At 47.1% G+C, this 14,328-nt stretch overlaps 1 protein-coding gene across 2 annotated transcripts; it reads left to right on the forward strand.

The window, feature by feature from the left end:
* Positions 1 to 301: 301 nt before the first annotated feature.
* Positions 302 to 14,084, forward strand: LOC119219312 (cyclic AMP-responsive element-binding protein 5). Of its 2 annotated transcripts, none has more exons than XM_037474456.2 (11): positions 302 to 546; positions 3,092 to 3,158; positions 3,675 to 3,768; positions 5,331 to 5,440; positions 5,783 to 6,039; positions 8,646 to 8,772; positions 9,075 to 9,146; positions 11,939 to 12,253; positions 12,377 to 12,634; positions 12,734 to 12,842; positions 13,861 to 14,084. In XM_037474456.2, the coding sequence occupies exons 2-11, from the start codon at positions 3,105 to 3,107 to the stop codon at positions 13,995 to 13,997; spliced, it is 1,533 nt and encodes a 510-aa protein (XP_037330353.1). In that variant the 5' UTR covers positions 302 to 546; positions 3,092 to 3,104; the 3' UTR covers positions 13,998 to 14,084. The 2 variants fall into 2 exon arrangements, with proteins under 2 accessions (XP_037330353.1, XP_037330354.1); XM_037474457.2 differs by lacking the exon at positions 302 to 546 and adding an exon at positions 803 to 968.
* Positions 14,085 to 14,328: the final 244 nt, after the last annotated feature.

Raw genomic sequence — 14,328 nt, forward strand, 5'->3', positions numbered from 1 at the left:
ACAAAGCACAGCTTAATTTCTCTCTCCAAGAATATTATGTTTTTTTTTTTTTTAAATAATACTTTCCTAGAAGCCGGAAAAGTACCACACACAAAAAAAATCAGGGGGGGGGGGGCTTTTTTTCGTTTTGATGCATAAACTCGGTCCAGACGCTGGGACGTCCCATTTCAGGAAGAATGAAAGTGGGGTGAGAGAGAAAAAAGCCGGGTCTCCACACCCCCCCCCCCCAACCCAACACCCCCAGTCCGCCCCGTGTCCCGTCACGTTGTCGCGGGTTGTCCTTCGGTGAGCCTTCCACCACAATGCCGCTGTCCCGTCCGTCCCCGTAGAGCCTACCGACAGGGTGTCTAAACCCCGCCCCCCTCTCCCCTCGAATCCCTCAACCCCTCTCGCCGTACGGGACCGCAATGATTTAGAAGTTCAGGAATCCCACGTGACGTCACCGGGAGAATGATGTAATGCTTCTGTAAATAGAACGTATTGTAATCTCGCTCCAGTCCAACGTGGTTCCTCTCCGGAGCGCCGCTTGTCCCTCTCGACTTGTAGGTAAGCCTCCGCAATTTACTTTCATTCACAAAACTTTAAACTCCGCAGCAAAATGCTCGCCCGACGCCGTTATATTTACATTTAATCGTCTTTCTCTTTTTTTTGTCTTACTTTTTTTTACGCTCTACTACTGTAAAGTTAAGAGGGAAGTTTTTTTGTTTGTTTGTTTGAGTCCCATCACAAGGCGGACGGGGGTCGAGTGCTAGTGTCTATTTGGGGGGTGTGGGGGGGTGTGTGTGACAGCGCTGTCTTTACAGCTGTGTTTGCGGGACGAGCGGCTTGAGCACGCAGCGCGACGGGAGCAAACACGCCGGCATGTTCTCGAGACACATCCCGCCGGACGACTCGCTGCTCACCACCGCCGTCTCATTTTAAGCCGATATTTACGTTCACCTCATTCGACATGGCAACTTTGAGAAGTAGTAAGTAAAGTTGACTTTCTATTTTTTTTGAAAATTTAATTTATTAAAGATGGATCTTGCACATGATTCAAAAGCAGGTGGTTTTAGAAGTTGCGAAGTGCATTATGTCATCCATCACAAGTGGAGCGAGAGGAGGAAGTGACGAAAAAAAGTCGTATGATCCAGTTGTCCCCCAGTGATTAACAAAGTAAAAAATAAAAATAAAGTCCGTTTGAATTTGCAACGTGTTTGTCGTCTTGTCCCCTCGGATCTGTTGTGGGTTTTGTGCATTGAGGATGACGTCATTTTGCATTGACGTAATCGCTCTGACGGAAGGTTTTGCTGAAAATCTGCTGAGTCTGCTCTACTTCTTCTGCTGCTGACTGTATGACAAATAAGTTATCAGGATGTTGAAGATGATAGCGTTATCACCATCCATCCACACACGAATGGCTGAAATATAAAATAATGTACACTAATACCATTGCTTCAATACACTGTTAAAGTGCACTTCCATAGAAACCTACAAAACTGTAAAATCTTCCATCCTTGTCGATGGATTTTGATAGTGGACTATCTATCGAAAATTGTTTACTGGCAGACACCTGTTTGTTTATTCGATATCGTAACACACACACACACACACACACAAACACACACACACACACACTTAAACAGACACACGCACACACTTAAACAGACACACGCACACACTTAAACAGACACACGCACACACACACCTATGAAGTCATCGCTACTCGCTGCGTTTGGAAAATGGGGGCTGAGGCAGGTTCAAACCTGTCAGTAGTCGGCCTTCAGCCTTCAGCTCTCCCCCTGCCTCCTCCCACCCTCATTCCTTCTTTCTTCCATTCATTGTCTCCTCCTCTCTCTCTCTCTCTCCCTCTCTTTCTCTCTCTCTATCACTGCCTTTTGCCTTTTCCATTCCTCTCTCCATCACTCTAATGTCACTCTACAATCCCACACTAAAACACACACTCACACACACACACTTTCCATTTCTTATGGAAGCATGTACTTTTGCCCTCTTTCTCCTTTGTCACTCTTTCCCACAACATCAGGACCCACTTTACTGTCTTCTCGGCGCCTTCTGCTCACGCGAACCCAAAGTTTTCTTGGGGGTGGGGGGGGGGTTGCGTGTGTGTGTACCTGTGAAGTTGCGGCCCGCTGCACGGCTCGTCGCCGCCATCAGTACCGTGACCAGTTCTCGATCCCCGCCCCAGCAGATATTTGTAGGAGGTTGAAACGTGTAGCGAGCGTGACCCTCATTGACCTCTCCGTGAAGTGTGTGAATCCTGCGTGGTGACACACGGCGGAGAGGCCGGGGAGATGAAGACTTCCTTCTTCGGTCTCAGTGGAAAATGAGCAGTCAGCAGGACTCGTATACTTCAAATATGTCACAATTACCCCCCATCACCGGCTTAATATCTCCACCGAAGACTTGACTTGAGACTTCATTCCGTCTTTGCGTTGATATTTTTACCTTACGGCGACCTTGTTTTCACGCTTGCGCATGGCAAGCATGTATCCTGTCATCAAGCTCATGTTATTGGCTGAAGACTAGATGAAAGCTCAATTGCTCTCTACACCAAGCACTTCCCTACACAGTCACCAGCAAAAGTAAAGCTGGGGGGTGCCGTGAGGCTTTGATTTCCTCCCGGTGCGTACATTGTTATCAGCCACGAGTAATGAACGGTTAGGGAAAGCACAAACAGAACGTATTTATTACAGCACTAATATGTCATAAGAATGACTACCTGCCATAAGCAGCGATGCTGCTGCTCTCCTGCCGGCACCAAAGCCCCCCCCCCCCCCCCCCACCGAGATAATGTGTCTCTGTGGCATCTACCTCACTGCACAAGACTCCCACGATAAGGACGTGATAATGGGAGCAAGACTGTATCCCGCCAGCTCAGCGTGTGATTTATCCAAGGGGACTGCCTCTGCGTAGTCACAGCTACGGGCACCACGGGCCCGCCGGGCCGACCAGGAACCATCGCACGGTGACTGAGCTCCGAGAGGGACACAGAACCGCCCCCAAACACACTCACACACAAACACACGCCGTATAGGCCATGATGAGGATTGCAGGTTAAACGGGTGTTCTTGCTTCTTCTGTCTTGCAGGCTTGTGGATGACATGAATGACAAACAGGACAGGCCTTATGTGTGCGGCGCCCCGAGCTGCTCTCAGGTCAGTTGGATACAGAGAGTGTGTGTCAGACGCGCACCGAAGAAGCTGGTTGTCCTTCTTCTTTTCTTTTTGCAGGGAAATATATCATTACGGTCAGATTAGATTATTGATTATGAGAAAATAAAGGAATGTGGTGAAATGATTTGCTTCGATATTGTAAAAAAAAATGTTTCATTTTGGCCATAATGTGTTTCCAAGTTAATAATGATAAGATAATAGAAAGTCTAATTTGTCACATGTAATGTGAGGTAGCATATACACTCCAAAAAGACTGCTAAAAAGGCTAGTTTAGCATTTCTAGTGGAATAAAAAACTACATTAAGACTCATAAAAAATAAATACGACAAATGCATTTTTACATTTGTTTCATACTTTGGAGCAATAAATATTCCGAGATCGTCTACAGATTTCTAAGCTACGGGAGTTGGCTGTTTCCACTGAACATGGCGTCCCAGTGTGCCATGCAGCTGCCCCGCATCTCTTCTTATCTTTCTTTACTCTATCGGTGCGCTGCAGGGCTTCCCGTCGGAGGAGCATCTGGTCATCCACAGGCGCAAGCACGAGATGTCCCTCAAGTTCTCCTCCATCAAGACGGATACGGCTTTCACAGGTGAGAGTGCACGAAAAAAGAAAGAAAAGAAAAAAACAATTTTTGAGCTACTTGAGCTTGTGTTTCCGCTTATCTCCCCATAGCCGTTTATAATCTTCCTCATTGCACTACTTAGATATGCTGTATGTCACAGTTCAGCTTTTGTCTGGCCATATACGTGTGCGTGTGTGTGTGTGTGTGTGTGTGTGTGCTGACCTCTTTTCAGGATCATTGCTTGATGAAAAAATGATGACGCTAGTTATACGCTATGAAAGCAGATAACCTCCATACAGGCCTCTGTCCCTCGTATAGTTTGTGTTGTGAAACAGAGCCGCTCATGTTGAAACATGTACAGTATATACGCCATCAGATTAGACCGAACACGCCGATAACAACATCAGCTAAAACCAACCTTTCTGGATTTGCAAATAACACTAACAAAGCATTGAGTAAATGCATCAGTATTTACAGATATCAGATGGACTGTATCGTTTATCACCACAGCAGTGGGTTATGTACAGGTTAATACCACAGTGGAGCATTGATTTCTGAATTAATCACACTATCAAATTACACAAAATAGCAAAAGCTGTAAAAAGTCATTGCAAAATTCCCAGAGCCAAAGATGACTCCTTCAAATGGCTTTTTCTTGCTCAACCAACGATCTAAAGGTTTACTGACATGAAAGGCAACATTAGGGAAAATTATTTGTTGTAAAGGAAAATAAAAATGTTATTGATGATTTTATCATCAAGTAAATTAGTAAATGAGTGATTAGTATTAGTCAATTCCCCATCTTCTTCCTCTTCTCATTCATCCCACACTAAGCGCTCATCCTGTTTCTAATTCGCTGCTAACCCAACAGAGATTTAATTATAATGGTGTTTAATGGGGACAGGTTGTGCCCTGATTGTCTAAATACTTTTTGAGATATTATAATTGCAAATCCTCCAGAACTACACTCAAACTATACGTGCACCGCACGTACCAGGGAATTAGTAGTGCCGTGCTTTTAACTAAATAAAACAGCTATTTAGAAGCAACAAAGGTTTGATGAACCAATCCCTCTCTCCCTCGGCAAAGATCTTTTCCGTTGCACCACAGCGGTCCTGACCCATGATCATAAGTGTCACGTGACAATGCCTGTAACCATAGAGACAGCCGTCCATCTGGAAATAAACACGCGCATCCCATCTAACCTCCGCAGACCCTCCCTCTGCAGCTCTCCCTCTCTCTCTCTCTCTCTCTCTCTCTCTTTGTCCGTCCTGTAGCCCGTCACGCCTCCTGCAGGAAATCTCATGTCAAAACAAAGAGTCCAGCTGACCTCTGACCCGCGCATGTTTAGACGGCCCAAAGAGACAGACTGTTGTTATCACATAGGGAGAGACAGGAGGGCACGGCTGGGAGGAGGCTTGGTTCCTCTGTCGGCGTTGCCGCTCGGGCGAGATTGGGTTTTAGAAAGTAAATAAGTCTGAAAGAGGGAAGACTATTCTGGCAAAAAGCTCGGCGATACATAAATGTCCGCGTGGTTTTGTAGCCGGTTCCTCCTCGTTTGTTTACGCATTTCTTCTACATCCTTCCAGACCAGACTCCGACGCCAACGCGATTTTTGCAGAACTGTGAAGAGGTGGGTCTGTTCAAGGAGATAGAGGAAGAGTTTCTTCAAGCACAAGAAGAAGAGAAAAGCAAACAGGTACTTAACATTTTTTTTTTTTAACAAAAATACAAAGCAAGAGTTTTTAAATTGTTTGGCTATTTCTGGTTCAGCGCTAGCGTTTTAAGGGACACTTGAGCGCCAGGGAGATAAAGCACTTCGAAAACCGCAGATATCTGACCTGCTGCGAGGAAAGACACACCAGGAAAGGCACACCAGGCACATATTCCCCCCGTAAATTAAACAGCCAGACATCAAACACACGCGGACACACAAAAGGTCACCAAAGGTCACAAAAACACGTTGATAATGCAAGTTCGAAAGGGTCCCAGCTGATTGTCTCTCCCGCTTCTCCCCCCCCCCCCCCCCTCCCCCCCGCAGAGGCTTTCTCACAATGGGCCGCCCTGCATGAACCAGCAGCAGCTCAAGCCCCAGCTCCAGCTCCAGCACCCGCCCCGACCTCAGCACCCGCAGACGCAGACGCCGCTGCACCATCAGCACACCCACCCGCTGCTGCACCTACACTCGCATGGCCCCGTGATGGGCCCCAGCTGCAGCCTGGCGGCCCAGCAAGCGCTGTCCTCCTCGCAGGCCGGATCAGTCATCACCCAGGCCCCCTCCGCCCTCGCACACTCGGGGTGAGCGTCGGAACGCGGGCACGTGCACACCTGAGCGGCGCTCGCATACACACACACACACACACGCACCCCACACAGCTGCGCTCGTTCCTTTTTATCTTCCTCTCCTTCAAACCCCCTGTCTCGCCCGTCCTGTTGTGGATGCATTATAACTCATTCTGCCTGGCCTGGCACGGACTGGCATGTCCCGCTGCATAATTTACCACTGCACTAATGAGCTGAGAGAAAGAGAAAAAAAAAAATGAAACATCAATTTACTGAAGAACAAAGTCAGAGCAAAAGAGATGGAGAACCGCTGCACCCCCCCCCCACCCCCCCCCCCCCCCCCTCTGAAACCCACTGACACGACCCAGCCTGGCACCCAAATTCTGCCTCTGTTATGTCTGTTAAGAGAGCAGCCAGACTGGAGTCTCTCAGCGCCTGTGCGGCTTCCACGGCTCCCTGGTTATCGCCCCGTTCGGCAGACAGATTAGAGGAGTTCCTGTCTTTCATCTGACCAGCTCCCACCGACTGCTCTCCCTCCTCCTGACATTCCAACTTTTCCCGAACTTCACATTTTGGATTTATGTGATGCACGTATTGTGGGTTTAATGAAAAGTTGTCACGCTAGTTTTAATTGGAGCACGCTGTTGGATGTGAACAGATTTACTCTATGCTATGATTGTTTAGGTTGGTCAAATTCCAACTTTTCACAGATTTAAATGAATTCTGGCAACAGAAATGGTAACATTGAAGATGATAATACAAGCAGCTCAACCTTTATAAATGAAAACAGATTTGGACACAAGACCAAACCAAACACGTACTTGTCACTTATTGCTTGGACTGAAACCTAAAACTTAACTTCCATTTCCACTGCCACTTTTATTTGTTTTTCATTTTCATTAACCCATGGTCACCGGTACACCTGTCATTTGTAGCTCTTTACTAACGGAGCCTTGTGACATGTGCCTGCCAGACACAGTTTCACATCTTCATAGATACGGTGAGCCAAAGTACCAAAAGCAAGTCAATGACATAATGAGCTCCAAACATCTGTCCAGGAGCAGACTGGACCTGATGGGACAGGAGGTGAACCCAGACAGCACGTTAGTCAGTGAAACCGGCTAAGTGTTGCTTTATGAACCGTGGATTGAGTGTCTGACTGTTTCCCCTCGTGTTTACGACCCGTTTCCATGGCGACCTGGTCTCAGAGAGTCTGGCTGTAGGCCCGGCGGAGCTGTTGTGGTTACGTTAGAAAACGCTGTTTTGGTTCGTCTGATACTTTGTTGTACGTTAAACGGGCCGCTTACCCCCGGATTGAGAGATGACATCATTGCCGATGACCTCACCAATTGGCCGAGAGCCAGAGAGCGGGTTAGCTCAGCACACGGCCCCCCCTCCCCCCCCCGGGGTCTCTACGTCCCCCGCTGTGAACCCTAAGCGTCTTTCCTCCCTCTCAAGCTGTCACTTTATTTTGTCGTGTTTTTTTTTTTGGGTTTTCCTTGTCACGTTTTTCGCCTCACAATAGTTTCCACTCACTTTGCCCCGCCTCAAACCTCTGCTTGGGCCTTTTGGGCTCACATACAACAACATTTAGATTTTTTTCTCTTTCCTTCAGTGGATACATTTGTTCCGATTTTAGGGGTGTCAATTCACCCGATTCACAAAACGTCTTCTCATTTACTTCTAGTGGTCCGTTGCAGATAGTTCAGGTTTCAAGTGACCGCATTTCCACCTCAGAGATTTTGTCCTCCGTTCAGCGGTGCCAGATTTTACTGACTGATTAAAAACCACCTTTTATTCTTTTCTAGACAACATTAAACAATCAGTGTGACATTCTGTGTCTGAGTGGAAGAAGAAAAATGACGCATTGAGTTCTACGACATAACAAATTCTGCTTTAATAGTATATGTTTAGGCACAGTTACAATAAGGAGAATATGTAACCCTATATTTTGTTATATGAGCACAACGGATGAAAATGATTTTACAAGCAATTTACCACAGACGTATGAAAGCCAAAGTCATTTTCTACTCCTAATAAAATATAACGTAGCTTATTTGGACTGAATCTATGTTGTCAGTGCAGTGGATTTGACTTAATTGTTCCACAAAATTACTTTTAAAAACAGGAAGAAACTCTTTCCAGCAACATATGTCCATATTAATCTGGATAATCCACAAAACAATAGTTTTCATTAGGAGCACCATTTTAGGAGATTATTTAGAATAATTTTCAATATTCTGAGCCCCAGAGGTGAAATTCCAATCCCGTCCATTATATTGGGGTGGAGACAGAACTATATTAGATCGATATTTCAATGGATACCTCTCAAAGTAAAAACAGTTAATGTGTTGTATATCAAGTCTATTATCGAGCAGATTTGGTCATAATTCTTCTCCAATGAGCCTGCAGATTTGTAACACCCGATTATCCATCCGTAGCGGACCCGATGACCTTTTCTGCCCATCTATCTGCGCCTAACCCCCCCATCTGCCATTACAGCTATAAATGTTTCAACTTGAAACCTCTCTCTGTGTCTCTGACAATGGAAACCTTAGCTGTGGACGGCACTCTCTAGGCCTGACCCGCTCCTCTGTCCCTCTCTTTGTGGCTGACCACAGGCCAGTTCCCGGGTCGCTGTCCTCCCTCCTGCACATGCGGAACAGACAAAGGCAGCCGCTGCCGGCCTCCCTGCCCGGCACCCTGCCAGACCCCGCCATGCAAGGGGCTTCTGCTCAGCACTTGCCCGTGAGTACACCGGAGCCCCCGGGTTGCTGGCGCGTTTCTCACGTGGGACGTGCCGGCGTTATCTTTTATGGATGCGGGTGTGATGGCCAAGGTGCACGGTCAAGATCACCGAGGTTCAAAATATACACGAGCCGACAGGAAAATTCACTTCACTCTTGTGTGCATGAATTAATCAAAAGTGTCACACTCCAAATGGATGTGACCTTATGGAGAACTCGTTAGACTCTGGCTTATGTATGTGATATGGCTTTTCCTTGTCACAGTTGAAAGGTTATTTTTGTGTCAATTTCTTGCCTTTTCAGATAGAGAAGCAAATGTCGTGTTTAATGGGTTTACCCGGTCCAGCACACAGCCTCTCCTGCTCCTCGCCCCAGGTACTGACGACATATCTTCTGACTCTCTGCCGTTCTTTACGGACTCAATCGGATTTTCACATTGCAGTAATAAACCGGTAGTGTGACATTTTTCGGAACACAATTGTTTGGTTTCTGAATGAATTGTGGATAAAAGTTTTACCAATGTCGTATTGGTTTGGTCGGTATTAAGCTACCACTGGCAGCTGGTTAGCTTAGCATAAAGACTGGAAACAAGGGGGGGGGGAGTTAGCATGGCTCTGTCCAACTGCAACAAAGCCCAACTATCGCCTCTAAAGCTCACTGGTTTACAACTGAAGTGTAAAAATCACAATTTGCACTTTTTCACAGGAGCCACACAATTTTTCTTTTTAGGAGAAGTCATTTCCTGGATTCTCTGCTGATTGCATGGCAACTGCTCAGGGCCAATAAATCCTTAAAACATCATTTTCGTTTCGGACAGACCCAGTCTAACCGTTTCCTTCTGTTTCCATACTTTATCCTCAGCTACAATTACCCTCTGCTGGCTTTAGCTTAATATTTAACAGACAAACGTTTTACCAATCAGAGAACTATACCTCCAAGCTTTAAATTATTTCACATATCGACTTTGGAATTAAATCAATTATACACGCTTCATCTTATATTCTGCATTTTGGATTCTTTTCTTCCCAATCAGTAAAGACAGGAAACAGGGTAATTCCTAAGTTTAACACACACACACACACACAGACACACACGCACCACAGGAAGTCCCAACCTACAAGCTCCCTCTGGCTTCCTCGCTTGTTTTATTTTCCTTGTGTCAACCTGCTCTCAATCTCTCCCCTTGTAAATTTTACATTTCCTCTCTCTAGCTGAATTATTAAAGATGTGTGTGCTATCAAAAGCGACTTCAAAAGGAAAACTGCGAAATCGCCCCTGCATCCACACACACAAAAACACACGAACACACACACACACACACACACACACACACACACACACACACACACACACACACACACAAGCGCACACACAGGTTATGACTTCATGTGCAGAGTTTGTTTATAGAGTGGGTAAATTAAAAGTGGTTTTAGGTTTCAAAGCTGCTCGGTTTGCAGGTTCATAGCTGAAACTTCTCTCTCCCTCAAGCGCACGGACTTCTTCTCCAGGCCGACTTAATTCCATTGTAATTCAGTCTTGCCAGGTGTTGTGTTTTGCGTTTCGAGGGCGTGAAACCGGACTCCGACTCTGTAAAACCACGGCGGGTCTATAAACATGCCTCCGTCGTACAGTAACTGCGCGCTCGGCTGAAGTGGGAAAGCAAACGTTTAACAAGTGGATCACTGTTTCATGTACAGTTCTGTGTCTTCATTCACTGATCCCTCCAGACAGAAATATCAACGCCGTGTGTCATCCGGGCCAAGGAGACCCATGATGTAACCACAGGCCCCAGTGTCAGGGTGTTTCTATGTAGTAAACAGAGCCCAACTACTCGTGTCCCGTCCTGTTCAGTGTGTGTGGCTGTGTGCGCGCGTGCATGCATGTGTGTGTGTGTGTGTGTGTGTGTGACTGGCAGCCCGGGCCGGCTGGCAAAGCTGGCACGTACAGCTCGGTGACCTCATCCTTGGCACCGGCTAAATGTGCTCCCTTTTTTTTCGTTGTTGAATGGTTGGAGGGGAGAAAAAGAAAAATCTGCTTCTTCTCTTAAAGAATTATTGTGTAACAGGGAACAGATAGCAACATGGCCTGGAAAGGGGGGTTTGGAGGAGGGGTGGGGAGGGGAGGGTGGAGGGGGGGGGAGGGGGGGGGGGTGATGTCATGCTCTAAACATGACCTCTCCCTCTCTCCTCTGCTTAGTGTAGGAGAAAGGTGAGATGAGGTTTAATTTAGCTCTTACGGCCTGTGAATTGTGAATGATAAAGTGCGAAGCTATCAGGCTGCAGAACCGCCGCATTTGTTGGGACACATTATCCCCGTCTTCTTCGGTTGTTTTCACGGTCGAGGTTAATTAGGAGAAAAGGCGACGATGAGCTAAGATTGTGGCTAACGGCGGTTATGTTTTTTTATTTTGAGACGTTTGGCTCGGTAGATTAAGGATACTGTGGCCGGCAGCTTGTCTGCTGTTACCAATTTAGTCAGTGATGGGGGTCGAACGCACCACAGCCAGTATGAGAGAGACGGAAAAAGTTTATGTATATCCTCAAGCTCTTCATGAACAAGATATCAACTCAAAGATGGTTTGGTGTCACTGGTTACCAAGTGTTCAGACACACTGTGTGTGGATATATGTGTTTATGTTTCTGAATGGATTATTGTAGACTAGTTATTCACGTTTTGTAAAGTACTAAACCTTGAATTAAATATTCAACATGTTCCTGTGCAATCTTACCCAAGGGAGTCTTAAAAGGACTGTATCTAGTATCCAGGTTAAAGAAGTTACCAAAACCATTCTTCTTGGTGCTCCCCAAAGATAAGAACATTCCAGATGTTTATGGGCCTTTTCTGGGATTCGTATTTTTATCCACGATGGCAAAGTCAGAGGTCCTTTAATGCTCAGAATGCAAATAGTCATAACACAACACGAATGAGAAAATGATTCAATATACAACAATGTTGCAGGGTCGGTGTCATCTTTGCCTTTCTTTAATAATATACATACATGAAGAAAGGTTGGAGCACTATCTGTGTACACAGAGTTCTCAATTACTGAGGCTCCACTGTGTTTATCTTAATGTACGACTCGGTCTCTGTCGGTTTAGACCTTTTTCATCGTACACTGCCCCACCATGTCTTCAAATGTAATACTCCATCTTTTAATCTCCTCTCAGAGATCCAAACAGGCTGCGGGCCACCACTTCCAACAGCACCACCCAGCAATGGCGGCCATCAACAACCCAGTGACATCTATGGGTCACATGATGGAAATGATGTCACAGCGGCACCAGGCACCTCCACTGCAACACCATCACCCTCATCATCCACAGCTTCAAGCTCCACCCCTCGCCTTCCAGCAGCAATGCAATGGTTCACCTCCGCAGCATCCGGGGAGCAACCACGGCCACCACGGACAGGCTAACCAAGCCCCGCCTCCCCACCTGCAGCAGGGCTCGCCACCTGAGCACCCCATGTCCGCTCCGGCCCAGGTGCGTACTGCTTTTTGATATCTACCGATGAGCTTCGGTGACATCGCCCTCACGACTTCCCGCCCTTTGCCTCCCGGCACAGGGACGCTACTTTTAAGATGTTTGTTTTCCCCCCCCTCGTAGTTATCACCGGTTGCGCAGCAGATGCAGCCCTCCCATCCATCCCACTCCCAGCATGCAGTGCAGGACGGTGGTAGCATTGGAGGAGGAGGCTGCCACCGCCGCAGGAGGACGGCGGAGCAGGACCCCGACGAGCGCAGGCAGAAGTTTCTGGAGCGGAACCGGGCGGCAGCCACCCGCTGCCGCCAGAAGAGGAAAGTGTGGGTGTCGTCGCTGGAGAAGAAAGCCGAAGAGCTGACGCACACAAACCTGCAGCTACAGGTGGGGGGGGGGGCCCGCACACACGCTCATCGCTCATGCATGTTCAAAACGTCCCGGGTACTGAGTGTGTTCGCTTGCATGTTCCCCCCCCCCCCACAGAACGAGGTGACGTCGCTGAGGTCAGAGGTGGGTCAACTGAAGCAGATCCTGCTCACCCACAAGGATTGTCCCGTCACCGCCCGGCAGCGAGAGGCAAAGGGGTACCCCAGTGAGTAAAAGCCCCTCCCCCTGCACTTCCCCTCTAGAACTCTCACCAGCTGCACCAGACGCCCGACACCCATCTTCTCCATCCACCACGCAGGGTGTGACTTTAATGCCTTATGCCTTATGCCTTCTGTGTGCACATGGGGGAAATACTCCAGGGGTTCACATTATGTCCTGTCCAGGCGCTCCACCCTTCAGGACACATAAGGCACCTAAACAGCACTAAAAAGACGCCCTGTCGCCACATATTGGTACATGCACTTTTATTCCTATGTGGAGGGGCAATCGAGGGGAAAACGCGGCAAGCCTCACCTTCCATTTAAAGGAATGAATTTTTCCTTTCCATGCAACATACTCATTCAATGAACCCGACCTTGACGGTATTTGAGACACTATGGAGCAGTCTTTTTTTTTGTAACGTACTAAATGTAAAGATTGCCTGTATCAGTGATATGATTTGCCTCATAATAGATTGAATGCTTAAAAGTATGCCTGCACATAGGTTTCTGACCATGGGAGGTCAGGGGGAGATAAAAAGTCCAGAATCTACAGAGCCAGAGCACATTGGATAACACTTGGGGGGGGGGGGGTTGCGACTCAGAAACATTGAGCGGCATTTTGCCTTGCATGAAGTTGCTTGGAACCAAATGCAGACAATGTTTATCTTGGACTCGAGGCAGGCGAAAGTTAACGTTCAACATTGATTGAACCTGTACATGACTTTAAAGAAAAGAAACAATTACTGCACCTTGTGGCTTAAATTAAAGCAGCCTTTATGTTTTAAATATTGAGCTTCAGAGAACAAAATGGATGCATCATTGGCATGTGTTATTTTCGTATTTTCTATCGTTGTATTTTTACCTGTATGTACAGTATTCATTTGTTGAAATAAAAGAGATATTTTCCTTTAACCTTGAGGTGTGGTGACTTTTTCACTCATTTGCATGCACATGCTCACAAACCCCACACACCACAACAGACTATCCACACATGGTCTGATTGACAGCTCTCTCTGTGTCCAGCTGCAGGGGTGAGCCCAGGCGGAAGTCCCACCCCTTTAGGTCCCGGGTCACATCTGAGGGCCATCCAACACAACGGCATCTCCACCTCCTCGACCTCCAAAGGCGACACGGGGCACAACCCCGGGCCCGGACGTTAGCCCCCACCACACCGAGGAGGGGCCGAATCCGACCAGGCTGAATTATGGTTCTGTCAAAACTGAATCGAGGTCTCGCTTAGCCCGGGGGGGGGGGGGGGGGGTTCAATGTGGCTCTACATTTTAGATGAAATACTGAACTGGATAGAGGAATTCAGAAAACCATGTGATCACCAAGGTATTTTTCCACAGCAGGTGCGAAAACGACCTTTTCTGAAAGCCTGTGATGTGACATGAGACCTGGATCCTGTGTTTACTCAAAAAGTGTTTTTGTTTGCAGCGATCTAGCTTCTACCAACTGACTATGCACAGTATGTTTTACTCTTTGGGAAAA

Source organism: Pungitius pungitius, chromosome 17 (genome assembly GCF_949316345.1).
Source record: "Pungitius pungitius chromosome 17, fPunPun2.1, whole genome shotgun sequence".
NCBI classification, from domain to species: Eukaryota; Metazoa; Chordata; class Actinopteri; order Perciformes; family Gasterosteidae; genus Pungitius; species Pungitius pungitius.